This window comes from Esox lucius, chromosome 2 (assembly GCF_011004845.1).
Source record: "Esox lucius isolate fEsoLuc1 chromosome 2, fEsoLuc1.pri, whole genome shotgun sequence".
Taxonomy (NCBI): domain Eukaryota; kingdom Metazoa; phylum Chordata; class Actinopteri; order Esociformes; family Esocidae; genus Esox; species Esox lucius.
This window is the reverse complement of record NC_047570.1, coordinates 13,059,941-13,072,861: the sequence shown is the minus strand read 5'-3', so window position 1 is coordinate 13,072,861 and position 12,921 is coordinate 13,059,941. Positions and strand designations below refer to the sequence as shown.

Genomic DNA, 12,921 nt, shown 5'->3' with positions numbered 1-12,921 from the left:
TAGTCACATCATACATGCATGCAATAACATAAGCTGCTGTTGTTGTAGCATCTATAAAAAATATATTTTGTTGGTATGTGTGCTGTTTTGAGAAAGCTTTTGCAGTGTTACAAGTAGGAATAACATGTTGGTGTAGCAACGTGAGACAGGCAGTATACCAGGGTAGGCAACTACATTCAGATGCGGCCAATTATTGTGGGGTCGGACTTTCAGCCTGTTGCAACAATTATTATAACTTGCAAATTGACTGCACCTAAACAATTAGTTGAAAACGAATCAAAGTTATTTAAAATAACTATAATTTCACACTCAGATTACATTTAAACACTATCACAAAATTTATATTATTTTATTTCTGCTTGAGAAAGGATATCCTAAATTATACTGAGCAGAAATGTTTTGACTTTTGATCTCTACCAAAAATAGGTTTACTGTGGTGTAGCCCAGACAAATGCCAGTAGCAGAATTCAGAATTAGACGAGTGGGCGGTAGATTACCAATGTCAGGTTGTGCTCCGGTGCCCTTCTTTCCGTCACAACCACCTACAATGGCTAACACACCTGTCCAACACACACTTTTCCTCTACAGTGCCTGATGATGGCATCAGGTTTGCCCTGATATATCAGCTAGTGCAGCGGATGTATTAATCTGGTGCATCAGGCTGTCAGCTTCTATAATGCTCCAGTAGAAGCCTATGGAGCATGATAGAACTGGGCTGACATTCTGCCTATTTTCCAAATGATTAAATATCTGATCTCAATACAGTTTTCTGTTACTAAAAGTAGAATGTTTTGAAGAGAGTGGACTACTTTTTTCAAAAAAAATTAAGTCAGAATGTACATTGTAGAGTACAGGATGAACTGATTTATTGCACATGCGCACATCACAGAGCAGGGGCAAATAGAAAAATTCTCTAACATGGCAATACTGACCAAAATTATCTTTCAAGCTTGTCTGGCTCTGTCTATGTCCTGTCCAAGGTTCTGCCCACCTTCTGTCCGAGGATCTGCCCAGTCAGTTTCACGAGCTTCTCATTGGAAACGACAACCTGAGGACAACCTTTGGTAGCACGTCTTCCAGTATTGATTTGATTCAAGTGTGGTGGACGTCGAGGCCACGGGCCAGTTGAGACTGTCACTCTGAATTTGGTCTTAAGAAATGTGTTGTTTTCATATTTGGGTTGTGAGTTAGACAAGAATCCATGAAAAAACCTTAAGAAGGTTGATGGTTATAATATATACATGTGGCTTGCACAGAGTGGTGGTTGGGGGCATAGATGACGATTTTCTTTTCTGTATATTATTTGTGTATCCACACTGTGTTACCATCCGTGACCTTGCCAAACTCATAGCAACTCAAGATGTCTGTGCAAACTCATTTTGTGTAAATAAAATATCTTATTAAAGGGGTGAGGATAACTGCCACGTCTGACTGTTTATGTTGTTTGCCTTGATAATCTTTGTTCTTGATGTATCAAATGTGTCATTTAGCAGAAGTTCTTATCCAAAACCCATTTTTTACAATCACCCATGAACAACCATGCAAGGATACTTGTGGACATGGAAAGTTCTTCCTTGACTGTTGTTTGTACCTGATGTTTTGTACCTGTTTTGTACCCCAGCCACCTGCAACTCAAGATCAAATCATCTTCAATCAGCCATAACATATTGACCACTGACAGGTGAAGTGAAAAACACTGATAGTCTTGTTATCAAGGCACCTGTCAGTGGGTGGGATGTACAATGGGGAGAAGTGTTTGATACACTGCTGATTTTGCAGGTTTTCTTACTTACAAAGCATGTAGAAGTCTATCATTTTTATCATAGGTACACTTCAACTGTGAGAGACGGAATCTAAAACAAAAATCCAGAAAATCACATTGTATGGTTTTTAAATAATTAATTAGCATTTAATTGCATGACATAAGTATTTGATCACCTACCAACCAGTAAGAATTCCGTCTCTCACAGACCTGTTAGTTTTTCTTTAAGAAGCCCTCCTGTTCTCCACTCATTACCTGTATTAACTGCACCTATTTGAACTTGTTACCTGTATAAAAGACACCTGTCCACACACTCAATCAAGCAGACTCCAACCTCTCTACAATGGCCAAGCCCAGAGAGCTGTGTAAGGACATCAGGGATAAAACTGTAGACCTGCACAAGGCTGGGATGGGCTACAGGACAATAGGCAAGCAGCTTGGTGAGAAGGCAACAACTGTTGGCGCAATTATTAGAAAAAGGAAGAAGTTGAAGATGACGGTCAATCTCCCTCGGTCTGGGGCTCCATGCAAGATCTCACCTCGTGGGGCATCAATGATCATGAGGGAGGTGAGGGATCAGCCCAGAACTACACGGCAGGACCTGGTTGTCAGGACTCAGCCCTCCTGAGCTGTTTGTCTGTCTGTTTGTCTGTCATTACATCTCCCCAAGTACCAGTCTCCTGGTTCCCGGCACTCCACGAAGGCACCCGTAATCACCACTGATCCTGAGCACCTGCACCAGTCTACACACCTGGGGGGCTGATTGCCACTCTCCCTATAAATAGGAGAGTTCTGCTTTCAGTCCCTGCCGGATTATTGTACAGCCACGTAATTATAACAGTGTTCTCTACCTAATTAAGCAAGCTATCCGAATTCCCAGAGTATCCTGTTTTTGTTATCTTCTGCTCACCGTGTTTTTTTCCTGCTGGTTTCCAGACCCTTGTTCCTGAGACCCGTCCTGTACCTCCCTCCCAACTACCTGGGTCACCTATCTGCCTTCCTGTTATCGACCTTCGTCTGGACTGACTCCCCGATCTGTTGACCGAATCCTGCCTGACCTTCTGACCATTCTTGCCTCCCGGACTTCGTACCACTGCTACCCACTATCCACCCTCCAACAATATATTCATACCCGTAATTCTTACGTATCTCCACTGTCATCTCAGACTACTGCGATAAATATCATCATTGTCCTTTTACCCCGGTGTCTGTATCTGCTTCTGGATCCTACCTCTGTCCTGAGTCCCGGGAGTCGTGACACTGGTCAATGACCTGAAGAGAGCTGGGACCACAGTCTCAAAGATAACCATTAGTAACACACTACGCTGTCATGGATTAAAATCCTGCAGCGTACGCAAGGTCCCCCTGCTCAAGCCAGCGCATGTCCAGGCCCGTCTGAAGTTTGCCAGTGACCATCTGGATGATTCTGAGGAGGAAAGGGAGAAGGTCATGTGGTCTGATGAGACAAAAATAGAGCTTTTTGGTCTAAACTCCACTCGCCGTGTTTGGAGGAAGAAGAACGATGAGTACAACCCCAAGAACACCATCCCACCTGTGAAGCATGGAGGTGGAAACATCATTGTTTGAGGATGCTTTTCTGCAAAGGGGACAGGACGACTGCACCGTATTGAGGGGAGGATGGATGGGGCCATGTATCGCGAAATCTTGGCCAACAACCTCGTTCCCTCAGTAAGAGCATTGAAGCTGGGTCGTGGCTGGGTCTTCCAGCATGACGACCCGAAACACACAACCAGGGCAACTAAGGAGTGGCTCCATATGAAGCATCTCAAGGTCCTGGAGTGGCCTAGCCAGTCTCCAGACGTGAACCCAATAGAAAATCTTTGGAGGGAGCTGAAAGTCCATATTGCCCAGCGACAGCCCCGAAACCTGAAGGATCTGGAGAAGGTCTGTATGGAGGGCCAAAATCCCTGGTCCCATGTGCAAACCTGGTCAAGAACTACAGGAAATGTATGATCTCTGTAATTGCAAACAAAGGTTTCTGTACCAAATATTAAGTTCTGCTTTTCTGATGTATCAAATACTTACATCATGCAATAAAATGCAAATTAATTACTTAAAAATCATACAATGTGATTTTCTTGATTTTTGTTTTAGATTCCATCACTCACAGTGGAAGAGTACATATGATAAAAAATTACAGACTTCTACATGTTTTGTAAGTGGGAAAACCTGCAAAATCAGCAGTGTATCAAATACTAGTTCTCCCCACTGTATTAGGCAGCAAGTGAACATTCTGTCCTCAAAGTTGATGTGTTAGAAGCAGGAAAAATGGGCAAGTGTAAGAATCTAAGCGACTTTGACAAAGGCCAAATTGTGATGGCTAGACGACAGGGTCGCGGCATCTCCAAAACTGCAGCCCTTGTGGGGTGTTCCCGGTCCCCTTGTGGGGGACCGGGAACCTGTTTCAAACCGTCCTCGTCGTGCACTTCAGCCCAGATGCACTTTGACATTCTTTCAGCCCAGCTGTACTTTGACATTCTTTTTGTAGGTCACTTGATGTCATCCTACGGTTGTTGAGTGACATTCAAATGAGTTGACAGTCATCTCGGTCAGTGGACAGTAGTTTTCGCCCTCTGCCAGTCTGTAGCTTTGTTGTCCCCAATGTCTGTTGCTTGATCTTGTTCTTGTGTCTTTTACATTTTCAGGATGGAAGCAACCTGATGCTCACTGTATCCCTCTGCCAGTAAAGCCAGAATTGAACCCTTCTTTTCCTCACTAAAAGCATTTATTTTAAACTCTTTTGTCATGCTGAATAGTTTCTTAATTTTTTTTAATTACCTTTGAGGTACTACTTGCAATGTTTTTGCCATCCAGCTGGTCCTATTGCAAGAGGATAGTAATGACCACATCAGTGGTTTCTATACTTTTCCTCATTAAATTAGATTTGGTTCAGGTAATCACTTAATCAGTACCTCATTAAGTAAAATGTGTTGGAATTTAACAGACACTGGAATGGAATGGCTGCCATACATGTAGAGACACTGATTAAAGAAAAGTTAGGAGGGGTCTCTTAATTTTTTTCCAGAGCTGTATACACTCACCTAAAGGATTATTAGGAACACCTGTTCAATTTCTCATTAATGCAATTATCTAATCAACCAATCACATGGCAAGTGCTTCAATGCATTTAGGGGTGTGGTCCTGGTCAAGACAATTTCCTGAACTCCAAACTGAATGTCAGAATGGGAAAGAAAGGTGATTTAAGCAATTTTGAGCGTGGCATGGTTGTTGGTGCCAGACGGGCCGGTCTGAGTATTTCACAATCTGCTCAGTTATTGGGATTTTCACACACAACCATTTCTAGGGTTTACAAAGAATGGTTTGAAAAGGGAAAAACATCCAGTATGCGGCAGTCCTGTGGGCGAAAATGCCTTGTTGATGCTAGAGGTCAGAGGAGAATGGGCCGACTGATTCAAGCTGATAGAAGAGCAACTTTGACTGAAATAACCACTCGTCACAACCGAGGTATGCAGCAAAGCATTTGTGAAGCCACAACACGCACAACTTTGAGGCGGATGGGCTACAACAGCAAAAGACCCCACCGGGTACCACTCATCTCCAGTACAAATAGGAAAAAGAGGCTACAATTTGCACGAGCTCACCGAAATTGGACAGTTCAAGACTGGAAGAATGTTGCCTGGTCTGATGAGTCTCGATTTCTGTTGAGACATTCAGATGGTAGAGTCAGAATTTGGCGTAAACAGAATGAGAACATGGATCCATCATGCAGGTACAGGTGCTGGTCATAAAATTAGAATATCATCAAAAAGTTGATTTATTTCAGTAATTCCATTCAAAAAGTGAAACTTGTATAATGTATACATTCATTCCACACAGACTGATATATTTGAAGTGTTTATTTCTTTTAAATTTGATGATTATAACAGACAACTAATGAAAACCCCAAATTCAGTATCTCAGAAAATGTTAATATTGTGAAAAGGTTCAATATTGAAGACATCTGGTGCCACACTGTAATCAGCTAATTAACCCAAAACACCTGCAAAGGCCTTTAAATGGTCTCTCAGTCTAGATCTGTAGGTAACACAATCATGGGGAAGACTGCTGACTTGACAGCTGTCCAAAAGACGACCATTGACACCTTGCACAAGGAGGGCAAGACACAAAAGGTCATAGCTAAAGAAGCTGGCTGTTCACAGAGCTCTGTGTCCAAGCACATTAATAGAGAAGCAAAGGGAAGGAAAAGATGTGGTAGAAAGAAAGTGTACAAACAATAGGGATAACCGTACCCTGGAGAGGATTGTGAAACAAAAGCTGTCTACCAGGAAGTTTTAGAGCACTTCATGTTTCCTGCTGCTGACCAACTTTATGGAGATGCAGATTTCATTTTCCAACATGACTTGACTCCTGCACACAGTGCCAAAGCTATCAGTACCTGGTTTAAGGACCATGGTATCCCTGTTCTTAATTGCCCAGAAAACTCGCCTGACCTTAACCCTATAGAAAATCTATGGGGTATTGTGAAGAGGAAGGGCCAGACCCAACAATGCAAAAGAGCTGAAGGCCACTATCAGTGCAACCTAAGTATTGAGTGCTGCACATGCTCATACTTTTCATGTTCATATTTTTCAGTTGGCCAACATTTCTAAAAATCCTTTTTTTGTATTGGTCTTAAGTAATATTCACATTTTTTGAGATACTGAATTTGGGATTTTCATTAGTTGTCAGTTATAAGCATCACAGTTAAAAGAAATAAACATTTGAAATATATCAGTATGGATTTAATGAATGAACATAATATATAAGTTTCACTTTTTGAATGGAATTACTGAAATAAATCAACTTTTTGATGATATTCTAATTTTATGACCAGCACCCGTATATGACTGCACAGTTGGTGTATCCAGGGGTTAAATTGGGCAGGAGCCAGGAGCTGAGCTCCTGCACTTCCATTGTCCAGCAGTTTAACATTTTAGAAACAACTGGAAAGTAGAAATTAGGTCTCCCTCACTTCCGAAATCCTAATTTAACCCATCTGTGTACCCCAAATGTTCTAAGTCCATTACACCTTCGTAGTGGACCACAGACCTTAGAGTAGGACAGCCATTATGCACAATTGTAATGATATATCAGTTACACACTAAAAACCATCCCTACGTGTTTGAAGACCTAATTGGATGTATTTGGAGTGGTTCTGTAATTACAATAGTTCAGTGACAAAAACACTATAAATCCTTCAACATCTCCCCCTGCTAAACACGTGACACTCAGTCAGCCTTGCAGAGCTCCAGTATCTCTTACTTTAAGCTGAAGCACCAGGCTCATGGAAGGAGAAAGGGGGGTTAATAAGATGTAAATTAGAACTTCCAAGATTGCAATCACACCATAAGAGGTGGACCTATTAAGTCAATTAAAACTGTCTTTCTAAGTATAACTAATGATCATGTCAGGTTTTTCGTATTAATTATTAACACTGTATGCATAATAAAATAACGGAATGGGATAACCCTTATATATTTTTTTAAATATCCGAATTTTGGGAAGAAATTAAATGTACATGAGGTAATGATATCTCAATATTGTCATGCAAATAGTAGGTTGTACATGAATACAGACAGTTGAAAATTAAAGGAAATCCTGAATAAATGATTGGAGGAACATAACGAATCCAGATGCTTCCACACTGCATGATACATCTAAGAAATTAACATCATATCATGCCCTGTGGCATGCATAGCCGTCTGAAGTAAGTGTGTTGGAGTTCCTGCGAGCACCTCACCACGCGATCAACCATTATCAACACCCCCTGCTCAAAAGTTATTCCTGTGGCCATTCTTCCCTATAAGTTATAGACGTTACGACGGTGCGATGCCCGTACCCTCTCGCGACGTCTCTGATCTAGTTTTGATCTAGTTTTGGTGTGGATCCTAGAACTGGAACCTTGATTATGGCATTTGAAAACGTATTTAATAATCACAATTTTTGTCTTATAATTAAATAATAAGATTGCCGCAATCTAGTTAGGAAATGCAGAACATTCCTCGCGAGGCGTTCAAATGGGAGTCCCGTAGGGATAAACATGCATGCAGTCATTGCAAAGTGCGCATTTCTTTATGCAGTCGAGGGAACATTCACATTCAAAAGCTCATTATGGTCATTGAGATAAGCGGAGGATAATCTTGTGACAGTAGCCTACATCCAGTTCTCATGCAACTCCCAAAAAGCTGAAGTGCTGCGCCATTTATGAGTTTTATCTGCAGAATAGTTTTCATTCGTCATTAGCGCTAACGACGTTGAATGCCAGGGGACACCGATGCTGTACACCCAAATCAATATCCACATCACATTAAGATGTTGCCATTTATAATCCAGCTAATAATTATTCATAGGCTATGTGATATCCCCCCACCCACTGGGACAGCTGAATTTGAATGGAACAGTTTAAGTGTTAGCCGTTATGCTGGTTCTATCACATGTAGGCTAATGATGCTTATGGAATATCAGAATTAGAGTTAGGCTACAGTGCTACTCTATAGGGAAATTCACTATGCCGTGCTTTACACCTACAGAGAAACGGTGTTCTTTGGCAGTACCTTTCAGTGAACGCTTTAATTAACGCTTTCCTGATTATTCGTCGTATATTTTCGGCAAATAGGTATACCTGGAACCGAACATTTTTATTCTATTGAAAAAGCTGAACCTTTTTTTTCTGAGAAAGTGCAACATTGGTATTCACCATTAGATGTCACTCATCTCCTCTTGGTCGAACATAAAGATAGCCTATCAGGGCAATATCGTTCTCTACATATTTCTTTGCGGAGAAATAACCTCCGCGGGCGTGGCGTTTAATTGAAGTAAGGAGTTTGCGTTGCCAGGCAATCATCTAACACGATTTGTTCCACAGATACACAATAAATCACTGAAAATGTCCAACAACATACCGGCTGATGTGCGTCCACTTAGATATGGTTGTTTTTATTCCACATGTTAACACCTTCTCGAAAATACATCGTTCAGTTATTTGTCTGTGACTAACATTATTATTTCATATTTAGACATACATACCTTTTGCGTTAATGTAATAAAACTCAAGATAATAGCATTGTTAGTAGCTAGCCTATAGTTGATTATTCATGACGAAGTATTTGTGTTGTAGTGTTATTCTTACCCTACACAAGCTACAAAACATAAACAAATTATGTTATTATCCCAGGTTTATAAATGTAGTCTTCAAACACTGTAGACTACATTAACATAAGCTTAATTGGCAATTCAATGACGGTTGATATTTTTAATACATAATCCACTATCAAATATAAAACCTGCTTTGCTATAGCCTATGCTTGTTATTACAGTGGTCTGGTCTCTTTTGTTCCTTCCCAGAGTCCCCCCTCCCATCCCCAAAAAAAGATTCAGCGAATACGGTAGAGGGAGGGGAGGTGAGCTGAAAGAATTGGAGTTAGTGTAAAGGCTACAATGTGGATATGAGCGTGAGACACCGGCTCTGGGATACAGAGGAATAGAGGAGGGGAGCGCGAGATGCTGACAGATTCCTGATAGATGTGCAAAATGGCGCAAGCATGTTCGACCCTTACGAGCCACCAATTGTGGTAGCTCGGAACACGAAGAGCTAGCTGGATAGCCCTATCTGTTTTCATCTGATCGCCTTGCGGTGTTTTCTAAGTATCTTACAATTGTTCTTAGTGATTAGCCTAAATGTCTCCCAAAAAGCGCTGCCTTGTTCCATGCTTTTTTGGAATACTCCTCAACGCTTTATTAGGTAAGTGCTGGTATCCCTTTACTATACCACGGCTGCACACCTTTTTGGAAGGAAGCCTCCTTTTACTCCTATCAATATTGAGAATGGTAGAGCGAAACTAGGCGCACTGACCATCTCGGTTGGCAGTGAACTTGGACTTATTTTTATATTACCTTGTGTGTTTAACCCTAATTAATTTGGGGAGTTCAGTTCTATGCAACATTTATTACTGTTTGTGCGTATCTGTCTGTGTGTGCGTGTGTATGTGTGTGTGTGTGTAAGAGCCTAGGTAATTTAGAAACAAATTTGTAAATCAGGGAACACACATGACGTTTAGCTGGTACGAACTTGTTTGACCCGCGTTATAAATTGTCATAGAGACGAGTAAAGAAAACAATTTTGAATCCATGCATGCGCTCTGTGAATTTATTATTGTACAGTAGCCACGTGTAGTAAGATTACACTACGTCCTCAGCATAGGTTACAAAGGTATGTTGCATGATAATAACGGTAAATTAATCTCGCCCAGAAAATAATATAAACCAATCATAATGGTGATGATAGTCTCATGCCATCGCTTTAGCTGGCAGGATAGTAATTGTTGTTTTATGATCATATTATAGTAATTGGTTATTAAACATTTGTAATGCAATGTTGTTTTGGTCCTATTAATTGAATGTATTAAAAATAAGAATGATTATGTTTTTTTAATGGTCAATGGTCTATATGGTTCGTAGGTGTGTGTGCGTGTGCGCTAGTGGGCGTTCTGTTGTGATGGTGTGTGCCAAAGAGTGTCCGAAAGGCAAGCCTATCTATTTCATTCTTTGCCTTCTTAACTGTGGTTGCTATGAATTCTCACCACGGTTGGATCCAAACCAGCCTGTTATAATGGAATGGTGTTCAGGAATGTATTGCAGTATATTTGCAAACTATTGATGTATCTAATGTACTAGATTTTGTAATATTTGCTTAATGAACGTTGACTTATGTTTTGCATATAGAAAAACATGGCAAAGGAAGTCGGAGTATTATTTAGCTATGTAAAAGATGTGTATTACATACAACATTTTAATTATCTTGTTACAGTTAAACAAGGCCTTTAATATATTGTTTAACAATAAGTGCCTTGTACCGTGTCTGATAGTAAGTTCCGTTTTTTGAAAATCCAATACCAATAGATCAGATTTTCTTTACATGGTGTTATAGCGGATTATTTGGACTCTAGTTTGAAAGACCAAATGGGAATATTAAAATGTGTCTAAAAATATATATTGTTCAACTTTCAAGGATCCCTGTATTGCTATTGTTTTATTGGCATTCTTGTAGTCCTCCCTTTCCCATCCTTGCCCACTGTTTATGAAAAGTTCATTTCAAAATTGTGTCTCTTGTTTTATTAGATTTGTATCTAAAACAATGCAAATATTAAATATTTGACAAAGCAATGTTCGGACAGTTCATACTTTCAGTTATCTGCATAGTGCAAATCACAAATCAGAGCACTGAACAGTTTGCTACACTTATCATTTGTCATAGTTGGAGGGAGCTCTGATTGACTGACTCTTTGTATAACCAATGTATTGCTCTGAGAATGGATATAAAGACAGAGGTTATTGCCCACTGAGGACAATATTTGTACAGATGAAATGTCAAGGCTGTCCCTCTCCGTTTTTTAAAATGTTCTGTGGTCCTTTGTTCAGTATGATTGACAGTTTTTAGTCTCTGAATGTGAGGCCCCCTTTCCCAGCATGGACTGAGGATGGAGGGATGCTTTTAGGATCTGCATCATGCCATAGAGAACCACAGGAGCTCACTACCCATGTAATCACACTTCCAGTAAAGACCAGAGGAGTATGAAATGGAGGGAACGGAAGGAGGAGTGGAAACATGAAACAGGATTGCAAACAGTATTAATTGGAGTCCTTTGAGTTCTTTGTGTGTGGACAGTGACAGACTTATGACTAATGAATGGGTTGTGGTGATGTCCACCACATTTGAGAGAAATACTATAGCTTCAATAATTGATTTAAACACACACCACAGTGCTTTGGTCACATGCTTTATAAACAGTAGGTGCAGACCAGTGGTTTTCAACCTGTGGCCTTTGGAATATCACAGGTGGTCTGGATTTTGTAAATGTTTAGCAAATATTTTCCTTCCAGTAATAATCAGTATTGCTGATATCATTAACATTTTAAATAAATGCTGACATACACTTTACAATAATACAAATAATACTTCTATTGATTAAATGTAACTTTAATGTGAAAAGAAAATCAGCTACTCCACAAATGCATGCTTTTGACTAGGATTTGGTAGGCTAACAGTAAAAAGCCTACTAACAGATCATCTTAACTATACAACAATGTATAGTTAAGATGATCAAGGGAAAGAGATAGATACACTACCGTTGAAAAGTTTGGGGTCACTTAGAAATGTACTTGTTTTCCATGAAAACATACATGAAATTAGTTTCAGAAGGAATTATAGCAAAATGAATAGAACATTTAGTCATTGACAAGGTTAGAAATAATGATTTTTTATTAAAATAATAATGTTTTCTTTAAACAATTCTCCATTTGTAGTAATTACAGCCTTGCAGACCTTTGGCATTGTAATTGTCAATCTGTTGAGGTTACCTGAAGAGATTTCACCCCATGCTTCCTGAAGCACCTCCCACAAGATGGATTGGCTTGATGGGCACTTCTTATGAACCATATGGTCAAGCTGCTCCCACAACAGTTCAACAGGGTTGAGATCCAGTGACTGCGCCATTATAGACAGAATACCAGCTGACTGCTTCTTTGCTAAATAGTTCTTGCATAGTTTGCAGCTGGGCTTTTGTTCATTGTCCTGTTTTAGGAGGAAATTGGCTCCAATCAAGCAGCATCCACAGGGTATGGCATGCTGTGGCAAAATGTACAAATCTCCCACTTTACCACAACCAAAGTACCCCCAGACCATCACATTGCCTCCACCATGCTTGGCAGATAGTGTGAAGCACTCCTCCAGCATCTTTTCATTTGATCTGCATCTCACGAATATTCTTCTTTGTGATCCAAATACCTCAAACTTAGATTTGTCTGTCCATAACACTTTTTTCCAATCTTCCTCAGACCAGTATCTGTGTTCTTTTGCCCACCTTTATCTTTTATTTTTATTGGCCAGTCTGAGATATGGCTTTTTCTTTGCAACTCTGCCAAGAAAGCCATTATCCTAGAGTCACCTCGGGGCCTCCCACTCCTCTTTTATTCTGGTTACAGTCAGTTTGCGCTGTTCTGTAAAGGTAGTAGTACACAGCATTGTGCAAGAATTTCAGTTCCTTGGCAGTTTTTCGTAAATAAAGTCAGTACTAATGTGTAAATAAAGTCAGTACTAATGTATACATGAAGTCAGTACTAATGTATATATAAAGTCAGTA

The 12,921-nt window shown here is 40.1% G+C and overlaps 1 protein-coding gene across 2 annotated transcripts in view; it reads left to right on the top strand.

Annotated features, from left to right (window-relative positions):
- The first annotated feature begins 9,190 nt into the window (after positions 1-9,190).
- The window catches only part of igdcc3 (immunoglobulin superfamily, DCC subclass, member 3), an 85,491-nt gene continuing 81,760 nt past the window's right edge, over positions 9,191-12,921 (top strand). For both annotated transcript variants that reach the window (XM_029124143.2, XM_029124145.2), the window contains exon 1: positions 9,191-9,524. In XM_029124143.2, coding sequence (XP_028979976.2) covers positions 9,461-9,524 — 64 coding nt within the window. In that variant the 5' untranslated portion in view covers positions 9,191-9,460. The remainder of the gene's footprint in view (positions 9,525-12,921) is intronic.